We start from the raw sequence: 18,249 nt of genomic DNA, 5'->3' as shown, positions 1-18,249 counted from the left end.
TGATGTTAGAAAGAAAACATCAAGATTTTATCAGTACTCCCCAGGGACGACTTCTTATGATCCTTTTTCACTGGAGTTTTTAAAAGATTATTTCTGGGTGAACCAGCAATATCATTCAGAGGTCCTCTCTGTAGGCAGCTCTTCCTGGCTCCCCAAACGCGGGGGCATCCTGGGCCATAGGTCTCTCTTGCTTGCTATACACTCACATGTAAGTCCTGAGCAATTAACGTATCTATAAATTAGGTGGTGCGATGTGAAACCACTGTGGGCACCTTAACAGCATGTTCCATTATGGCTTGTGTTAACACAAGGTTTCAGCAACTCTTATGAGAGCACTTAGCTAAGGAACCTAGAGAAGTTTGTCAGCCTCTTTGTGAAAGATTGCCTTTTTCAGATGCCTAGAGTCTTAATATAGAGAAATTAAAAACCTAAGAAACTAACACACTGACCTAGCTTAGACAAGATCTGTGTCATGTTGCTTGGACATGTGGCTATGCAAGCAGATGTGTATGCAAGTGTCCTCTTAATTCAGTGCCACCAAAATGACAGCCACGAAGTTAGTGACAACCTCTTCTTGAATCTAAGGCAGAAAAAAAGGAAAGTGTGCCCTTAGCTGTTGCCACAAACCTGTCAATTTTCTGGAGCAACTGTGCTATTACTGTGTAGATGACGTTTTGAAGTTCAAATGGAGCAGATAGGAGTACACCAGATGTGGAGTGCAGGAAATGTCTCATTTCTTCTTTTAAAAGAACCCTCTAAACATGAACTGTTAGCCCCTACCCCCAACCCCACCCCAAGGCTGAAGGGAAATTAAAACGTAATCATCACTGGGTATTCTCCTTTCTCCCCAAGATGTGCAAAGGACCTGGAGTCTTCCATAATGCCTTGAGTTTGAAGAGCTGTGCTGCTCTGTGCCTCATGTAGGCACATCCTGTTCCCAGAATGCTAAAGGGATGCAGGGCATGAGTCCTCTTTGAACCTGAGTCCCACAGTGATCCTCTTCCTCCCCAGTGAGGATAATCCTCTGCTGGTTCCATCTGTAGGGTCCTGCCTCTCTCCCACCTCCTCTAGGACACCTGACACAGTCTCTTCTCCAGTGAGCTGGGGCTTGGGAGGTAAACATCCCAAGGTAGTGGCCAGGCCACTTGGGGGAAGGCTTGCTTGGTCCATTACAGTAGCTGCTAGCTGTGTTACTAGCTTGCTAGCTAGCTATTTGAGTTAACTAAAATGAGGGAAGCCTGGCTGGCTCAATCAGTAGAGCATGGGACTCTTGATCTTGGGGTTGTGAGTTCAGGCCCCATGTTGGCTATAGAGCTTACTTAAAAATAAGATCTTTAAAAAACATATATAAAAAATAAATTAACTGAAATGAACAATTTATTTCTTCAGTCAACTCATCACACTTCAAGTGCCCAGTTGCCACACAGCTAGTGGCTGCTCCATCAGACAGTTCAGATGGAGGAAAGTTTCCATAGGAAATGGTGTTGAATAGTGTGGGTCTCTAATGAGCAATTACGTGTGTTTTCTAGAAGCGGTTGAGCGGGGGACCCACTGCTCTTCTAGCTTGTTCTCTGACTCAGCTTGGCCTTAGTTTACTGAGAAAGGAGAGTGATACAAGTGAAGGGCCGCGGGAAGTGATGGCTGCAGTGAGCCGACCCACACAGTCATTCTGGAGAGATGGGTTCCTGTGGTTAGGTGTGGTGGAGCTTAGCCCGTCGCCCTTTGTCTTCCATGTGGTCCAGTCCTGAAGGACTGGAATAATCACTGGAGCTAAGAATTCCTGTTTCTTTAAATGTATTTTGAGATTTATCTGTTAAGCGGAATCTTGGGCTTTATGTGAACGCATAAAGTTTAATGCATGTTATGGCTCCATTTCCCTTGGGTCAGGCATCAGGAAGCAGAGGGGATTGTGGTTTGAGCGTGGCTGGTTTGGTTCTGTGGATGGGGTGGGTACATCCAGCAGGGAGGGTCCCCCTGGCCAAGACAAGCCTTCCCAGGGAATCAGGAGCCTGTGAGCCCATGGAGTCTGATGGGACGGTGCATGCTGGAAAAATACCCACGTCCCCTGCCGTCGGTATAAACCAGCACTGGTGAGACAGCGAAGAGCCAGACTCCCTGGCTTCTTCCAGTAAATACTACACAGCAGACATTGTGTAGATGGGATACAAATGTGGAATGAGCCTCCGTCCCTGCCTGCAGCCAGTAGTTCATTCAAGAGCACTCTTAAAATGGGCATATTTTAATATCCTTATTTCTTTCGATTTTCTCACCCCATGAAGATAGGCTGTGCTTTTAAATTAGTTTCAGCCCTAAGTCACATTCTGTGTCTGGCAAAATGGAAACAAGGAGACGGTTGTTTGGGAGTTGGGAATTTGAGGCACGTGCTTGCTGGGGTGCGCATTAGGCGAGGAGGAAGTCCCGGAAGTGCACCGAAGATCCTTTAATGAAATGCAGGCACTGCAGCCTTTATATCTGCTCCCCTCCTGGGCTGCCATGGCCATCCCCTTATTCGTTGCCTGGTTCAGGTTCTTGCTCTGTTGGCATTGCCCTTTGTGAGTGCAGGCATCCTCTCTGCCCTCCGTTGCTTGAGGAAGCCTTTTAAGAGGCAGGCAGCGGGGTGGGTGGTCTCTGGCATGTGTCACCCTCAGGTTCCGGTGGCCTTGCTGAGCCCCACTCTGCTCCCAGCTGCAGGTTTGAGGTCACTAACGAATGCAGGTCTCTGTTCACATGTTTTATAAAGTGACGTGACTTAAATCATCCTGGATCTCACGGTGCCTCGCAGAGGAGGTGCCCCTGGGAGAACGCACGAATGGCCTGAAAGTACCCCATTGCTCAGAATGTTTGGAGCTCTGGAGGGGATGGTGTGCACCTTCTACCAGAGTGCTTACAGTTCTGAGCTACTGTCCTATTCTGCACCATCCCTTAGGGTGAGCTTGATGTCTGGAATTACCTGAAGTCTTTTACAGTCAGATCTGGTCAGTAGGATATGGTAGTGGGTGGGAGGAACACTGATTCTAGTAATAGCTTTCAGAGCAAATAAATACATATAAATACAAAGCTTGCAGACTGGGATGGGTTGATTGCTTGCTGCTTTTGTGTGACTGGACTGTTGATTGCGGAAGGGACTCCACAGAGAGTTTTGAGCATGACCATAGATAGGATGGTGTCCCAAGGAGACTACTTTAAACAAACAAAAGTAATACTAGATGCAAATTTTGGCCTTTTTTTTTTTTTTAAGATTTACATATTTTAGAAGAGTGCGTGCATGCACAACCCTGGGTGGGGGGCTGGGCAGCTGGGCACAGGGAGAGGGACAAGCCGACTCTCCCATGAGTGCAGAGCCCATGCGGGGGGGGGCTCGATTCTAGGACCCTGAGATCACGACCTGAGCTGAAATCAAGAGTCAGATGCCTGACTGAGCCGCCCAGGTGCCCCTTGGCTGTTTCTTTTAAAACTGTCACACTTCTGCATTATAAATAGGATTATAGGGCCAGTGATTGCTCAACTAAATCAGAGAATCCCTGTTTTTTCCTTCCTAGGTGGAGAGGCTTCTTGTCTCTTTTCCCCTCACTCACCTTGCTCCCTCTCTTTATCTTGGGCCTGGAGAGTCCTGCCTGTGCATTTTGTTTGTTCCTGCTTAGGTTGTGGGAGCCAGCCCCTGAATTGAATATGGTGCCTCCCTCCAGGCCATCCAGCAAGGCCACTGCCAGTCTGAGATGACTTTTTGACTAACAAGCACCACGTTACAGAGAAAGAAACTGGAAGACAGTCCTTCCCAAACGTGGCAAGGGTTAAAAACTGACAACCCAGGTTACGCTGCATATCAACTGAAACAATGTCTATGGATGGGGTCCAGGCCGTGGTAGTTTGTCAGAGACCCCCAGGTGATTCTGATCAGCAGCCAAGTCTGAGGACTACTGTAAGGAGGGGGATTGTCCTTGACAATGTGAGCAATTACACCTGAGCTTAAACACAGCCAGCTCAGTCTTCCATCTCTCAGGCAACAGGATGTGCTAGAAACGGTACTGGATGCGATAACAGTCTATAGCCTACTATTCTGGTGACTTTGGCAAGCTACTTAGCCTCCTATGGGGTTTTTCATCTATAAATAAGATAATAATCACAATACCTGTCTAATAGGGTCCTATTAAGAAATCAGAGAGACAATGTGTGGAAGGCTTTGTAAATCGTGAAGTGCTGTATAAATGCTTGTTAATACTGGAGATCATTCTTTTGTAGAAATATACTCATTTTCTAGGTCCCCTGGCGAGATAGCTGGGATGACTCTGGCGGCAGTAATTCCTTTGTTACCAGCAGTAATGCTGGAAACTGTTTAGGACCAGAATTCCATTCTCTCAGCTAATAAAGGGGGCAGCGAGGAGAAGTGGTCTCCCTTAGCTTTAAAATGAAACCAATGGCCAGAGCCTAAGAGCCATTGCCCCATAATGCCCCGGGAATGCTTCCTGCCCTCCTGTTGGCTGACTAGGAGCTGAGGGGCCTGGCGGAGAGGAACATCAGTATTCCATGGGCTTCTGAGCCTGACTTTCATCTGCAGGCTTTCTGTTTCACTGGATTTCATCTATATCAGAGTGGATGAAACAAAGTAGAATTGCCCTCAGAGTGTTACTGATGGGCCGCAAAGGAAGCTCAAAGGGCTGTTCTGTTGGCCAGGGCCCGCCCCTTCAGTCATTTTCATCAGTATGACTGTGGTGTCTTTTGTGGGAAACGTCATCATGGCTCTTTTGAGTACAGACTGAAGTGTTTTTTCTTGGGCCTGTCCTCCCCAGGGATTTGAAGTTGGATGGAGGGAAGCAGTCATCAGGTGCTGTGAGCTTGAAAGAGATCATTGGTCTTGAAGGCGTGGAGCTGGGAGCCGACGGGAAGGTAAGGCTTCCTGGCTTCCAATCGGCAGGTTCGTGCCCACACCACCGTGTCAGGATGCCGAGGCAGCATGACACACTGTGACCCTGGCTCTTGGTACAGGAACCAGGTCTGCAGCCCATCCCTGCTCCCCTAGCATGCACCCAGAGATCCACCAAGCCAGTGAGGAAATAGCACGAGTATTTCTCTACCAGTGCTACTCATAATGGAACGCAGGATGCTGATGAGTATCTCACACCCACATGTGCATGCTCTGGAATCAGAGGACCGGTGGTTTGAATGCACATTGATTCATGGTGTCAGCAAACAATGTTCCCGCCACTAGAAAGTCTGTTTTGAGTGGGAGGAGGTTGGGGAGAGAGGCTTCCCACGGTCCTAAAAAGCTGAGTCTCAGCCTTAGTGAGCACCTCACAGGAAGGCTGTCACAGTTCTCCTTATCCACAATCCAGTGAGCTGCTGGGTGGAAGTCCAGCGAGTGAGGTTGAAAGATGAACTTTCTGTGCTGGATCCAGTCAGTCTTTGCAAACCCTTCAAAAGCCTGTTTATGGAGATGATGCAGGTATTTGGAGAAGCCATCCCACTGTAGTTTGCTTCCAGCTGAGGCTGCTGGGGCAGCATATGACCTCCTCACCTCCCCTCTCCCAGAACAGCTGGTCACCACTGTGTCTGGGTGACATCAGCCCCGAGCTCACAAGCAGGGGTGCATGAGTGTGCTTCTCCAAGCAGGTGAAAAGAAAAACTTGTTCTGTGTCCATTGCCGAAGGTTGAGCGTTCACCTAACAATGAGGGAGGTGAGCTAGAGATCACATCTGCCAATGAAACATACAGGAGGCCCCAACCCCTCATCAGACACTCTTGGGGCCTGATGTATTCTGGGATTCTGCACTTGGTGGATTATAAGGCTTGTTCGGTGTTTTAAAAAAAAAATGTAGTCTGTGTGTCATGTATTACACAACATCCCAGCAGCTTCTGGGATAGTTCTCAAACACACTAACATTTCTACCACATAACATGAGTATTCACATGAAGTGCAATATTAAAACTATATATAGCTTCAAGTCAGTTGAATTTAGGTTTTGGCACAAATAAATACCAAAATTAGTTTCATTTCTGATCTCACTGGATTTTAGAAGTACAGATGTAAGAATACGGACATGAACTTGGTGTGGTAACATAGCTTGGTTGGTCAGGATGCATAGCTAACATTGCCTGGGAATAATCTATTTTGCTCATTTTTGTTTTCACCTTTTAGACTGTTTCTTACACCCAATTTCTGCTACCCACAAATGCCTTTGGAGCCCGGAGAAATACCATAGACTCCACCTCCTCCTTCTCCCAGTTCCGTAACCTGAGCCACCGCAGCCTTTCCATAGGACGTGCAAGCAGCACCCAGGGGAGCCTGGACACAGGTAACCTTGGGTGGGGGCTAAGGCCAGGCAGTGCATGGCAGAAGGTGCCTTGGTGCACAGCATGTGTTGGGTCTTCCTGTGTGCAGACTGGAGGATGGGTGCCTCTGGATGGCGTGTGAGCCCATCCCACGGGGGGACATGACTTTTGGGCAAATCTAATTTCAGGCCATACAGGTTCACAGCCAGGCTACAGGGGGACCTACCTCATCAGTGAGATGTTTCAGCCACCAACACCCAAGCACCCTCAAGGAGAAATGCTAAGGCCATCTGTACTGTGCAGATATGGTGGGACCACCTCCCCTACCCCCCAGCCTCTCTGCACCACTCGGCTCCTTATCTCAGCCTGGGTCTTGCCTGTATTTTCATAGTGTTCAGATTTGGATTAGGTGTGGGAACGTTTTGTGACTCTCATAGCAGGTGAGCTAACATGGCCAACAAACACGAAGGAAGGCTTGCTTGCTTTCAGCCTTGCCTCATCAAACCTTTGTAAACCTGAATAAGGGAGAAAACTATACAAAGCAGTATTATTTTTATTCTCAGAAAAATTCCAGGGGCACAGGAAGTTCCTCATACCTGTCCAGGTGCTGAGTCTGGATGCACTGTCCTTATGTTCCCGCCATCTCTGGTCACTTACAGCTGTTTGCCCTGGTGCCTGCTCTGATCTGTGTTTGTACAAGACACGGTAGCCAGCCCAGAAGCATTCACTCTAGAAACCTGCAGCTCACATGGCCGAACTTGAGTTGCTAATTGGATCTACAGGTTTAACGAATGCACATTTTTGGTGCTACATTTTGTAATCCCGGTGCTCGCTGCATCTTTTGTGCTCTGGGAGGTTTTGTGCTCTCCCAGGTCAGAGGGAGTGATAAATAATTTTCCAAAGTGGAAAAACTGTCCGAATGTTAAGTATTTGGTGATCCCTTGTGCAGGGGAGATGCTTCATCAACAAGTAGAGCTATCTCCTGCAGTGTGACTTTTTCGGCTCAATTCCCTGGGGCCCCTATTGATTATTTTGTGTATGACCCTCAGGTAGCGACCTGGGAGACTTTATGGACTATGACCCAAATCTCCTGGATGACCCCCAGTGGCCTTGTGGCAAACACAAGCGAGTTCTCATCTTTCCTTCGTACATGGTGAGTAGCGGAGGAGAGATGGTCTGTTTGCTCACTCCCTCAGCCTCACCCCTCAGGCCCCTCAGGCATGCCCATCCTAACAGGTGGCTGCTCTATGGAGTCTAGGGGGCTTGTTCACACACTGCTCAACCTAGGGAGCTTCTGGAGGCTCCCCAGTGTGGGTTGCTCACAGAGTAACCAGCATGGGCTGGTCCTGGGTTCTTCTGGGCACCTGACCTGCATCAACCACTTTGCCTACCAGACTAGCTCAGGGACCCTCACCTGAGCTTACACACATCTGTAGATGCCCCCACCTCCACCCCAGGGGAGAACCAGTTCCATCAGATTCAGCTCTGTCTGGAGTTCCCTGGTGACTGTAGGCTTCCACGTGCACTCCAAACAAACAATTGGCACTGGGCTCCGAATGACAGAATTATCTTCTGGGAGAGTGAAGGTAGGCCACTGTGGGCGTTAAATGCAAAACCTTTCCTTGCCATTTTTACTTCATGGACTCTTCCTGTTTTTCCCTTTGTGGTAATCTTGGTTTCTGCTTTTGGCTGACCACCATTTCCCACCACTAGGTCTGCCATTTCTCCAGACCCCAGCGGGGCCTGGCTGGGTCCTTGTACTTTCTTGGGGCAGACTTGCCCGGACTGAGCGGCTCGCAGATCTCGGGCAGCTGTGGAGGGTGGGGAGCGCTGGGCTTGTGGGAAACCTGCCTGGCCAGGCCTGCCCCACACGGCATCAGGCAGGAGAGCACTGACCCGGAATGCTCCCACCGCCTCCCTGACTGGCCCTGGGGGGGGAGGGGCGGGCACAACTCAGAACATCCCGCTCCAGTTCCCTTGCTCCTGCCCAGCCCGTGCTGTTCTCAGCAGCCCTGGCCTTGGGAATGAGCACACGGTCCCTTTTTCTCTTCTGGGTTCTTGTGTCTGCAGAGGCCAGAGTGGGATTCTATTTACTCAAAGGGCCCCTGAAAGTTCACCCTGAGCTGAGAGTTCTCAGCCCTGGGGATCCACCCTCCAGCCTCTCTTTTTCTTCCCTGAACATTTGGCGAGTGGCTGACACCAAAGAAACACCAGGAGGGACTCAGGTCCTCGCTACTTGCTCCCAGCATATATCCTATTCTCCCATGGCATGCTGAGTCAGAATGAATTACCAAAGGCACTGAGTTTAAAATTGCCCCTGCTTCTCATTCTCCCGTCCTCATTCTGTACCTCTTAACTCAGAAAGAACCAGAGCCATTTATAATTTTTTGTCCTGCTCTGTGACCTGTAAAGATTATTTACTTTTACAAAACCAGGGCTTATTCATGTAAGCTAGCACGTAATAAGTATTTAATAAATGACCAGAATCACCACCCTAATGGAAAGGGAGCAACTGAAACGTCATGCCTTGTGTAGGAATAGGATTCTTTATGTTGTTCATTGCTTTATTTACTAAGTAACGGGCAGGAAACTGTGGCTGGGGGAGTCTGAGTGAGGCTGTCACCGTTGACAGACAGGAAGTGGGGGCCAAGGCTAGAGCTCCTTCCCTGGTGCTCTTCTCACTTGGCCTGTGACTCCCATATCCCTCAGCAGTCAGCGGCAGAACTGCCAATCTCAGGGTAGGACGTGACAATGACTCTTTAGGGCCAACAGTTTAAAACTCCTGTGTGACCAAGAGAATAAGAGAGGGCACTCTTTTTGATCGACTGGGATTTGGCCGGGAGCTCTTCTGTAGCTCATGTTGTGTCTGGTGATAACATTGACTCTCCTTCTGAGGCCTTGTGTCAGGCTGGTGCCAGATCTTATTTTTTTCTTTAAATGGTTTCACTGTGAGCTTTGAGGTTCTGGGCTGCAGTTTTCGTGTGCATGCCTGTGCACACAGGTAATTTTTCCTCCTTGGACAGTGTGCTAGATGATTTGCCAAGTCAGCATATATGTCCTCTCCTCCTTGCTTTATGTTCCCAACTGGCTCATTTTTCATTTTACCATGTTGAATCTGCAGCCCCTGCTTCCTGTAGTAGTACATGTTTTAAAGAATGAAATGGCTTGTGAACTGCATTTTCTGGTCAGCCCCATATGATGGACATCTATTCTGGCTGCAGAGATTGGTACTTTGATCAAATATGGGATGTCCACTTTTCATCATTGTTCTCTGTCACTGATATGCATGTCCTGTGTTATTAAGAGCCTCAAACTGGCCCCCGGGAGACTTCTTCTCTAGAAGCAGGCATGGAGTTTAGGGCTGTTTCACATGCAGCTGACTTGCACGAGTAAGTGTGTGGGTTTGGGTTTTGGTTGGTTTGCTTGAAGATACACAGTTTGCCCATTCAGCCAGTGTTGACTGAGGCCCTACTATGTGCCAGACCAAGTGCTTCCTTATATGGTGGAAAACAAACCAGCTGCTATCCCCATTTTCCTCAACCTTACAGTGGGTAGAGAAGTCAGACAGTGAACAAGCAGATAAGTCACTATAGTCGTTAGGAGAGGGAAGAAAAGTGGTAGGAGGTTATGGGGGCAGGGTAGGGGGGTGGAGGTGGGAGGTCAGCCTCAAGGAAGGTTTCCCTGAAGAAATAACATTGAAGGTGAGTGTGAGTGGTAAGAAGGAGTAGCCATGCCAGGCCCCAGTGGGAAAGGCCCATGTGCAAGACTCTGTCTTGTGAAGGGATGAAAGAGGGTGAGTGTATAAAATCAGTATTTTTAACAAAGTCACTGTCCTTCCCTCTACACATGTGCACACACACGTGCACAAGTGGAAAAGGCAAGCTCATAGACTGATGATCCTGACAGATCTTCCATCCTTGACCACAGGCACACAGAGCTGTGCTAGTTATAGTTACTAACTACAAGGTAGACAGAGCTACAGGGTTACTTGATTTAAGCTATTGAAAACCTTTGAAGATCTGGGGCCATCTTGGTCTGTGGGTGGGTGGGAGATGAGCCCTCATCATTGGCAGGGTGCCCCTTGCAGACAGATGTCAGGCCTCTGTGAAGTCTGTGCACCCCCAGCTCATCTGTCCCCCTTCCTGGGGGCTTCCTTTCATGGTCTTTGCTGGAAGATTGGGAGGGAGGCCAGCCAGGAGCCAGGTTTGACTGTATGTGCAGTACTGCCTGCGTCCCTTCATACTGGCTGCCAAGGCCTGTGGGGTCCTGCTGCCTATGCCTCTTCTCCTTAGGTCACCAGTGCAGCTCGAAGGAGGCCAGTTCAGTGGTGGCCTCAAGCCTGAGAACCAGGGGCTATTGTCCAGGGTTTTGGGGTGTTTTGCTCCTGTGGAATTACAGGGCCTGAGATGTTCATGTTGCCTCTGCAGAATCAAACAACTCAGAAAGTGATGAGCTAAACCTATCATATCTCCCAGCTACCATTTTTTTTTCTTTTCATATTAAGGTGTAATTTATGTATGGCCAAACGTACATGTTTTAAGTGTAGAGCTCCATGAATTTTGTCATCTCTGCTTTAATCAAGATAGAACATTTCTTTCCCCTTAGTTCCCTCCTGTTCACCCTGTCCTGCCTCCTACCTGCAGAGGCAGCTGCTGTTCTGACTCTATCACCGTAAACTTATTTTGTGTATTTTGGTGCTGGTGCTTTATAAACATAGTGTATGTGTTCCCCCCCCCGCCGGTGGTCCTCCTTTCATAGAATCTAATATGTGAGACTCGCTTATGTTGCATGTGTCGGTAGTTTTTTTTTTTTTTTTTTTTTTTTTTAAGAGCTTCCCCATTCCTTGTATGGATACGCCCCAGTTTGTCTATCTACGGTCCTGTTGATTGACATTTGGGTTTCTAGTGTAGGGATACCATGAATATTGCTGCCATGGGCATTCTTCTACAAGTCTTTTGTGAACATGTATTTTCATTTCTCCTGGGTAGATACACCTAGGAGTGGGCTTTCTGAGTCCTAGTGTTGGCAATATTAATCTGCTAGGATGTAGTTGGATGTGTATTTTCGTTCACATGTGTTCTAAGTATGAGATAAATGGGCCACTCATGGCCACAGTTGCCTTGCCTTCAGAAACGGGAGAGTTCTAGAGGTGAATGTTTCCTTGAGGCCTAGAAAGAAGCCTGTTATGTACAAAGTTCAAGCGGCAGCCCTTTACAACTGGCCTTGCATTCATTCAGAGTTAACACTGGTTTTTAACTTTGATCTCTGAGAGTCACTCCCACTATGAGCCACCGTGAAAGGGCAAAGGGGAAATTTTGAAGTTAAAAAAAAAAACAACTTCTGGGTCGGTCTGGAAAGCCAAGTCGCAGCTGCCTCTGTGGTTTTGGCCCTGAAATTTTTAGACGGTGACCACAGAGTAGGAAAGTCTGGTGAGCCTGCTGGCTACACTCAGGTTCTCAGAGGGCCAGCGCTTAATGACGGTGTTTCTCGGTGTGGCGAGGGCGGGCCCGAGGCCTCAACTCAGAGCCCGCTGTTTCCTGCCCCATGGGCCGCCTGGCTTGTAATTAAAGTTTCACCAGAAAGTGGTTGTTTATCATTAGAACCTGGCAGCTGAAGTCAGTAGTGGTTTTGTTTGTTCTTCCCCTTTATGGGTGTGGAGAGCAATTAAGAGGAGAAAGTAAGCAAAAGAGCTGACTGAGATAATGCCAACACAGTCAACGTTATTTGAATGCATATCTGGATCCTTTTCCTATCCCTCTTGAACCATTTTGACATCAGAAGGAAAACTGACTATACTAATCTTTATGACGTCTATAGATATATAAACCTGGAGAGGACATCTCTTGGATTGATCTTGATAAAGTGTCTATTCGTGTATTAGTATTACGATCTAACTACTCATAGAAAAGCCCCTCCTGGGGTGCCCAGGTGGCTCAGCAGTTTGGCACCTCCCTTCCTCCCAGTGTTGTGATCCTGGGGACCTGGGATCGAGTCCCACGTCCAGCTCCCTGCATGGAGCCTGCTTCTCCCTCTGCCTGTGTCTCTGCCTGCCCCCCCCCCCCCCCCGTGTGTCTCTCATGAATAAATAAATCTTTAAAAAAAAAAAAAAAAAAACCCTCCTTCCTATCCCAGACCTCCCCAGTCTTGTGGGAATATGTCTTAGAACTTTCTCGGCACGATATGGGATTCTGAGCTGTGAGAAATTGGAGACTCGGTTAAAGGAAGACTAAGTCAACCTTCTGTATGGTAGGCAGTTGGGCTCTGGTTTCCCTCACCATACTTCTCTTCCACTGAAAGCTCTCTTGATGACAGAGGTATTTACCAATCTGCAGGGTGGATTTATACAGAGCCCTGGGGCTCTGCCTTGTAAGGCTCCTTCCAGGGCCCTCAGGTTTCAAGGTGCTTGAAACTCCTTCAATTCAGGAGACCCTCCTTAGGAAAAGGAAAAGTAAGGAGTCATTATGCTAACACCTTTGCTAGGCCTCCTGAGACCTGCTTGAGGGGAAAATCTGCCGGGTACCTGCACAGGAGCTGAGCAGTGGGGTCTTTGAGACCCGTCAGCTTTTGGTGCAACTGTTAAGAATGCCTTTGTAATTGCCCTGTTCCATTGTGGTAGGTTTCGTTTTCTGGCTTTTAGGGTTTTTTGGATTGAGTGTATGTGACAGCTTTATTAGCTGTAATTCACATATCATACAGTTCACTTCTTTAAAGTATATTGGGGTGCCTGGCTGGCTCAATCGGTGGAACGTGCTACTCTTGGTCTAGGGGTTGTGAGTCCAAGCCCCACATTGGGCGTGAGCCTACTAAAAATAAGAAATGATAAAGTGTATAATTAAGTGGTTTGTAGAACATTTACAAATTTGTGCAGCCATCACCATAATCAAATTCAGGACATTTTCGTCATCCCAAAGAGAAGTCCCTATGCCCTCAACCCTCCACCCCCTCACCCCATGGCAACTACTCACCTACTTGTCTGTCTCGGTAGACTTGCCCGTTCTGGACATTTCATACAAATGGAATCCTACACTATGTGGTCTTTTGTGTCTGGCTTTTACTTACATAATGTTTTCAGGGTTCATCCACATTGTAGCATGCATCAGTATGGTGGTTTTCTTTTAATCTTTTTTTCTTACAAAAATAATACAAAATCAAATATTCTACATTTTACCCAACATGCTGTTGCATCTGCTCCCTTTCTATTTATTTGTTTCAGATTTTCAATGACCATTTTGTGGTCTTTAACATGATACTCCATTCACAGTTCATCAGCTCCTGCTCTGAGGCAACTGCTGAAGAAGCATGTATTTGGAAGTGTATCCGAATATGTGTGTGTGTGTGAGAGAGAGAGAGAGAGAGAGACTGAATTCCAGGCCACATCCACCCAATGTCCTCTTCAGTGAGTTGAAGACACCTTTCAAAAAGTTTTTCTGTATTACCAGATAAGCATTTGACAAGTATCTGAAACTGGACCTGCTTTGTGCCTTCTGGCAAATCCACATGGCAGCTTAAACCTGGAGCCAAAGTTGTTTTTCCTGTGTTTCTCTCGATGCTTTGTAAACAATTTCATTTTGGTGAGGAGCTGTTCCCCTCAGGGCAAGGGAGGGAGAATAAATCTAGGGTTATGGATGTGGAATCTAGTGGGTAGAAATAGCAATAAATGCTGCCCCGGGCTACAGAGGCCCTCCACTCACTCCCACAGTTTTCCTTGTGATTTACTGGCCTCTTGAGGGGAAGGGAAAAATTCATAGAAGAGCTGAGATGCCCATTTGTTTGTGGTTAGCTAGATCCAGTGAAGGCCACTGGTCTACCTTAGCGGGCATAGAATATCTGCTTCCCAGTGTCCGGCGGAGCTTGGGGTGCCCACAGATGCGGGCATGTGCAGTCAGGCAGGCTAGGTCCCGTGATGCAATGGCCTTTGGAACTGGAAGGAGCTGCAGAGAGCAGGGCCCATCAGCCCTCCTTCCTTTGGAATGTTCTGCCCCCAGGGGCTCCTGTGACCCAGAGGGGAGCTTTAGCAGTGTCTAGGGCAGAGCCACATCTGTTCAGAGCTGCCTGGGGAGATGTGGAGGGCAGGAGAATAGGGAACAAGGAGGGACTTATCAGGCCCTGAAGCAAAAACACTTCTCTGTTTCTGTGGAAACCAGACCAGCAGCGAGCCCCCCTTCACTCTCTAGCATTGTTATCGGGGTATCTGTACACCCCACCCCCCACCCCCCAGACCTGCCTCCACTCCCTGCCTCACCTACCCCCAGCTGAGGCCCTCACTACACAGCACCATGACTGTGATGTGAGCCAGGTAAGCCCAAGGGCATTTCCCTCGCTGCTATCCTGATAAGTCAATCTTTGTTTTTTTAAAGCAAAAGATACCAGTGTGTCCACAATAGACGGTAGACTCTTCCAGATAGATGACTAAGTTCTGGTCTTACCTTCTCTTCCTGTCATCTCGGAAGGTAGTTATGGTGTCAGCCCCAGGTGGGCCCTCCTGACCTGGCCTCCCATCTCTGACTGGCAGGCCCCTATCCAAATTGCACCTCTGGACATTCTGCATTCTGGATGGTCTCCCCACAGCCGACCTTCCTCTCTTCCCTTCTATGCAGCTGTGTATACACAGCTTCCTTGTAGGCAGGCAGCTGCAAGAATGTGCACTCAAGCTCCCTCTCGTTCCAAGAGTGGAATGGCCGTTCTGCAAAATCACAAGCACCACAGAGAACTGGAGCTAACTGCCTGCCACACTGCCTGGCCCAGCTGTCAGCCTCTGCTGTGGGCCACAAGGAGCTCTACATCTGGCCAATCCCATGGCCTGGAATTAGGTGGCATTGAAAGCATTGGTCACTCAGTCTGTCCCAGGCCAGGAAGGAACCACAGCCTGTTTATTAGCACTTTGATTGATTGTAATGCACGCTGACAAAACCTGCGCATTGAGTCTATATATTAGACTAGTACATAGGAAAGTACATAGGAAATGTAGCACCTTTAATTCATTTTCTAGTACATAGGAAAGTATAGCACCTTTAATTCATTTTTCTCTCAAGCCAGAAGGACTGAGTAACTGGGGGCCCGTAGTAACCCTGTGCATGCATCTCAGCCTCCAGTGCTACCTCCTTGGCTCATCTCTATCACTGAAAAGAGGGTTGCTGCCTTCCAGCTGGTCGAGAAGTCCCACCTCTCAAGACGTTGTAAGGTACCTCAAGACAGGACCACACAGGAGAATCATGGCTGCTTATCTTCCAGAGAATAATTGTGAACAGGAACCGGAACAGAGGACAGCAAAGACGATCATCCCCTCTGGAAACTGCCTAATGTGGCGGCCCTGGGCTCAGGGTGATTCAGCCAATACCCAGAGTCTGGGCTGTGCGGGGTCAATATGGAGCGGTGGGCTCAAGATGCAGTGGGTGAACAAGGGTCTGGGAGCAGATGGCCCTGACTGGACTCCGAGCAGGTTTTTGTTTTTTTGTTTTTTAATTTTATTTATTTATTCATGAGGGAGACAGAGAGGCAGAGACACAGGCCCCTTGCAGGGAGCCCGATGTGGGACTTGATCCCGGGTCTCCAGGATCACGCCCTGGGCTGAAGCCGATGCCAAACTGCTAGGCCACCGGGGCTGCCCCAAGCAGCTGAGTTTAAGTAGGACCTGAAACAGCCCCACAAATCTCGGGGTGCCTTGCCGCAGGTGATGGGGAAGCCAGATGGAGACACCGAAACAACAGAATCCTGAGTGGTTTCCCTAAGCACCCCTGCGTGGTGGAGCTGGGGTCCGACCTGGGGGTTCTGGCTCCAGAGTTTGTGATTTCCTCCTGCAGACCACAGCTCAGAGAAGCAGAGACAGAAGGAAGACTGAAGAGAGAGCCTTATCCCAGCAAGCACAGGAGGTGGGAAGAGAAGAAAGTGGGAAGTGCTCCCATACACTGTGGCCAAGGCCAGCAGCACCTGCTGTTTGGGTCAGAGCTGAGGCCAGTGGAGACAGCTGGGATCAGCACAGCAAGGCTGTGTAGTAGCATCATTATGAGCAAGCACCACTGCCCTGGGATGAATGGTGCCCCTGAAAAACAGGTTGACGTCCTAAGCCCTAGTACCTCGGGTGGCCCTAAACCTGTAGGACTTGATGTCATTACAAACAGAGACCCAGAGAGAAGACGGCCATGTGAACAGACACATGGGGAGAACACCAGGTGATGAATGGCAGAGACCGCAGTAATGTGTCTACAAGCCAGGGGATGCCTGGGACCAGAAGCAAGGAGAAAGCAAGGAAGGATTCAGGCCATAATTATAGAGAGAACAGAACCCATCTGACACCTTGATCTCGGACTCCTGGCCTCCAGAGCTGAAACACTGTAAATTCCTGTTGTTAAAGCCCCGTGGCCTCTGGTACTTGGTTATGGCAGCCACAGGAAACTGATGTGACCACTTTGGCATTATCTCCCTGCCCAAGGTGCTCAGCCTGACCTTTACAGTTTACTACCATCCTCCTCCTGTCTTGAGTCTGGAAGGCCTTTCATCGCCCCAGAAGCCAGCCTGCCTCACCGACATTGATGTCAGCAAACCCACTGAGATGATGGCATTGTTGGGCCCCTGCCTCACACACAGTGGCCACAAATTTCCAGTAGTCCGTGTTCTCTCCTTCCCAAGGTGCCTCTGGACTTCCCGAAGTAGCCACCCGGGAAGCGCTGGGCCCAGCTCTCCCACGTCCCTCCTGTGCCTTCCTCCAACAGAGCCCCTCCCTCTGCCACACTGCCCTGAAGGCTGCCCACCCCCTGGGGGTCAGGAAATGGGCCTTGACAGAGATGGAGATCTGCAGAGATTCCCCCACCCAAAAATGTACCATATCTATTTTAGAAAAGACCCAAAGAGTAGCCCAGTGAAAGCCAAATAAGTGGAGGATGCCAGCAGGCTTTCTACTCCATGCTGGGAGCAGTGGCAAGGAAAGGCTGGAAAGTCCACATAGGGAGAGTGATGCAATGTAACCCTGGAAGGCAGGGCTCTGCCCCCGAGAAGATGAATTCGAGGGCTTGGCTCTCCCTGTAGCTGGCGTGTGCTGTCCTCACGGGGGCCAGGTGCTCAGTGTCTGCTTTCTGGCCCCCTTCTGCCCCCCCTCTCCAGGACCAGCCTGGAAATAAATGTATGTGTCCACTGCTCTCAGGAAAAGTAGGCCCCAGCTCTTAACCCAAGAGCTAGGACAGGGTTGCTTGTGAAAACAAGAGTCTCTCCTTCAAGGCCTGAGTCCAGGGTTGCAGGCTAAGCAGGATTTAGTGTTTGTGAAGTCATTCTGAAATTCGAACTAGTCAGGAAGTGGTGTGTGAGGTTCCTCTGGGGTAAGACTTGGTGCCCTGATAGGCCTTCTTGCCCACAGACCCTCCCCATGGGCTCTGCCCTTACCCTATGTCTTCCCAGGTGAGATTTGCTTATGACGGCAATCCGCGCCATCAGGGAAAGGAGTGAGTGCCTCCTCAGTTATGGTTCCATGGTGGAAGAATGGCATCCATGCAAGCTAGTTTACAGAGGAAGGGGTTTAGCATGGGATACTCAACAACTTATGGAGGCACTGGAGAGGCTGACCACACAGCCTAAGTTGGGGTTTCACGGATGATCCCAGACCCACACTGCAGAGCCAGGCCACCCCTCACCTCTTCCTTAATCAGGGCCCGCGTTGCTGGTTGAGAACTCAGAGCGGCTGCCAGTGTCAGACCTGGTGCTGCCACTGCCACCCTCGAATGCCTCTACTGGTGAAATGGGCACCCAGGCAGGACTCCTGGACTCCTGCCGACACTTGGCAGAACAGAAGCATGGCTTCCGCGTCATGGTGCCCTCTTGGGCCGGTGCATTGATGGAAGGAATTGGAATCGTATTTGGAATCCTAGCTGCAAAGGAGTCAAGAAGTACAGCCAAGTGGGTCCTGTTTGGGGGGGAGGGGGTGTCGGATATCCGGACCACTGCGTATAATGCAGCTGAATCGCTGAGGAGTGCCCCGACAGCCAGGGCTTTAGG

At 49.2% G+C, this 18,249-nt stretch overlaps 1 protein-coding gene across 3 annotated transcripts in view; it reads left to right on the top strand.

Moving 5' to 3' along the window:
- CABLES1 (Cdk5 and Abl enzyme substrate 1) overlaps positions 1-18,249 on the top strand; it is a 65,504-nt gene that overhangs the window by 37,253 nt on the left and 10,002 nt on the right. For all 3 annotated transcript variants that reach the window (XM_038543665.1, XM_038543664.1, XM_038543666.1), the window contains 3 exons: positions 4,788-4,884; positions 6,134-6,290; positions 7,317-7,420. In XM_038543665.1, the coding sequence (XP_038399593.1) occupies positions 4,788-4,884; positions 6,134-6,290; positions 7,317-7,420 (358 nt within the window). The remainder of the gene's footprint in view (positions 1-4,787; positions 4,885-6,133; positions 6,291-7,316; positions 7,421-18,249) is intronic.

This window comes from Canis lupus, chromosome 7 (genome assembly GCF_011100685.1).
Source record: "Canis lupus familiaris isolate Mischka breed German Shepherd chromosome 7, alternate assembly UU_Cfam_GSD_1.0, whole genome shotgun sequence".
Lineage (NCBI taxonomy): Eukaryota > Metazoa > Chordata > Mammalia > Carnivora > Canidae > Canis > Canis lupus.
The sequence above is the reverse complement of the archived record's forward strand: the minus strand, read 5'-3'. Positions and strand labels throughout refer to the sequence as shown.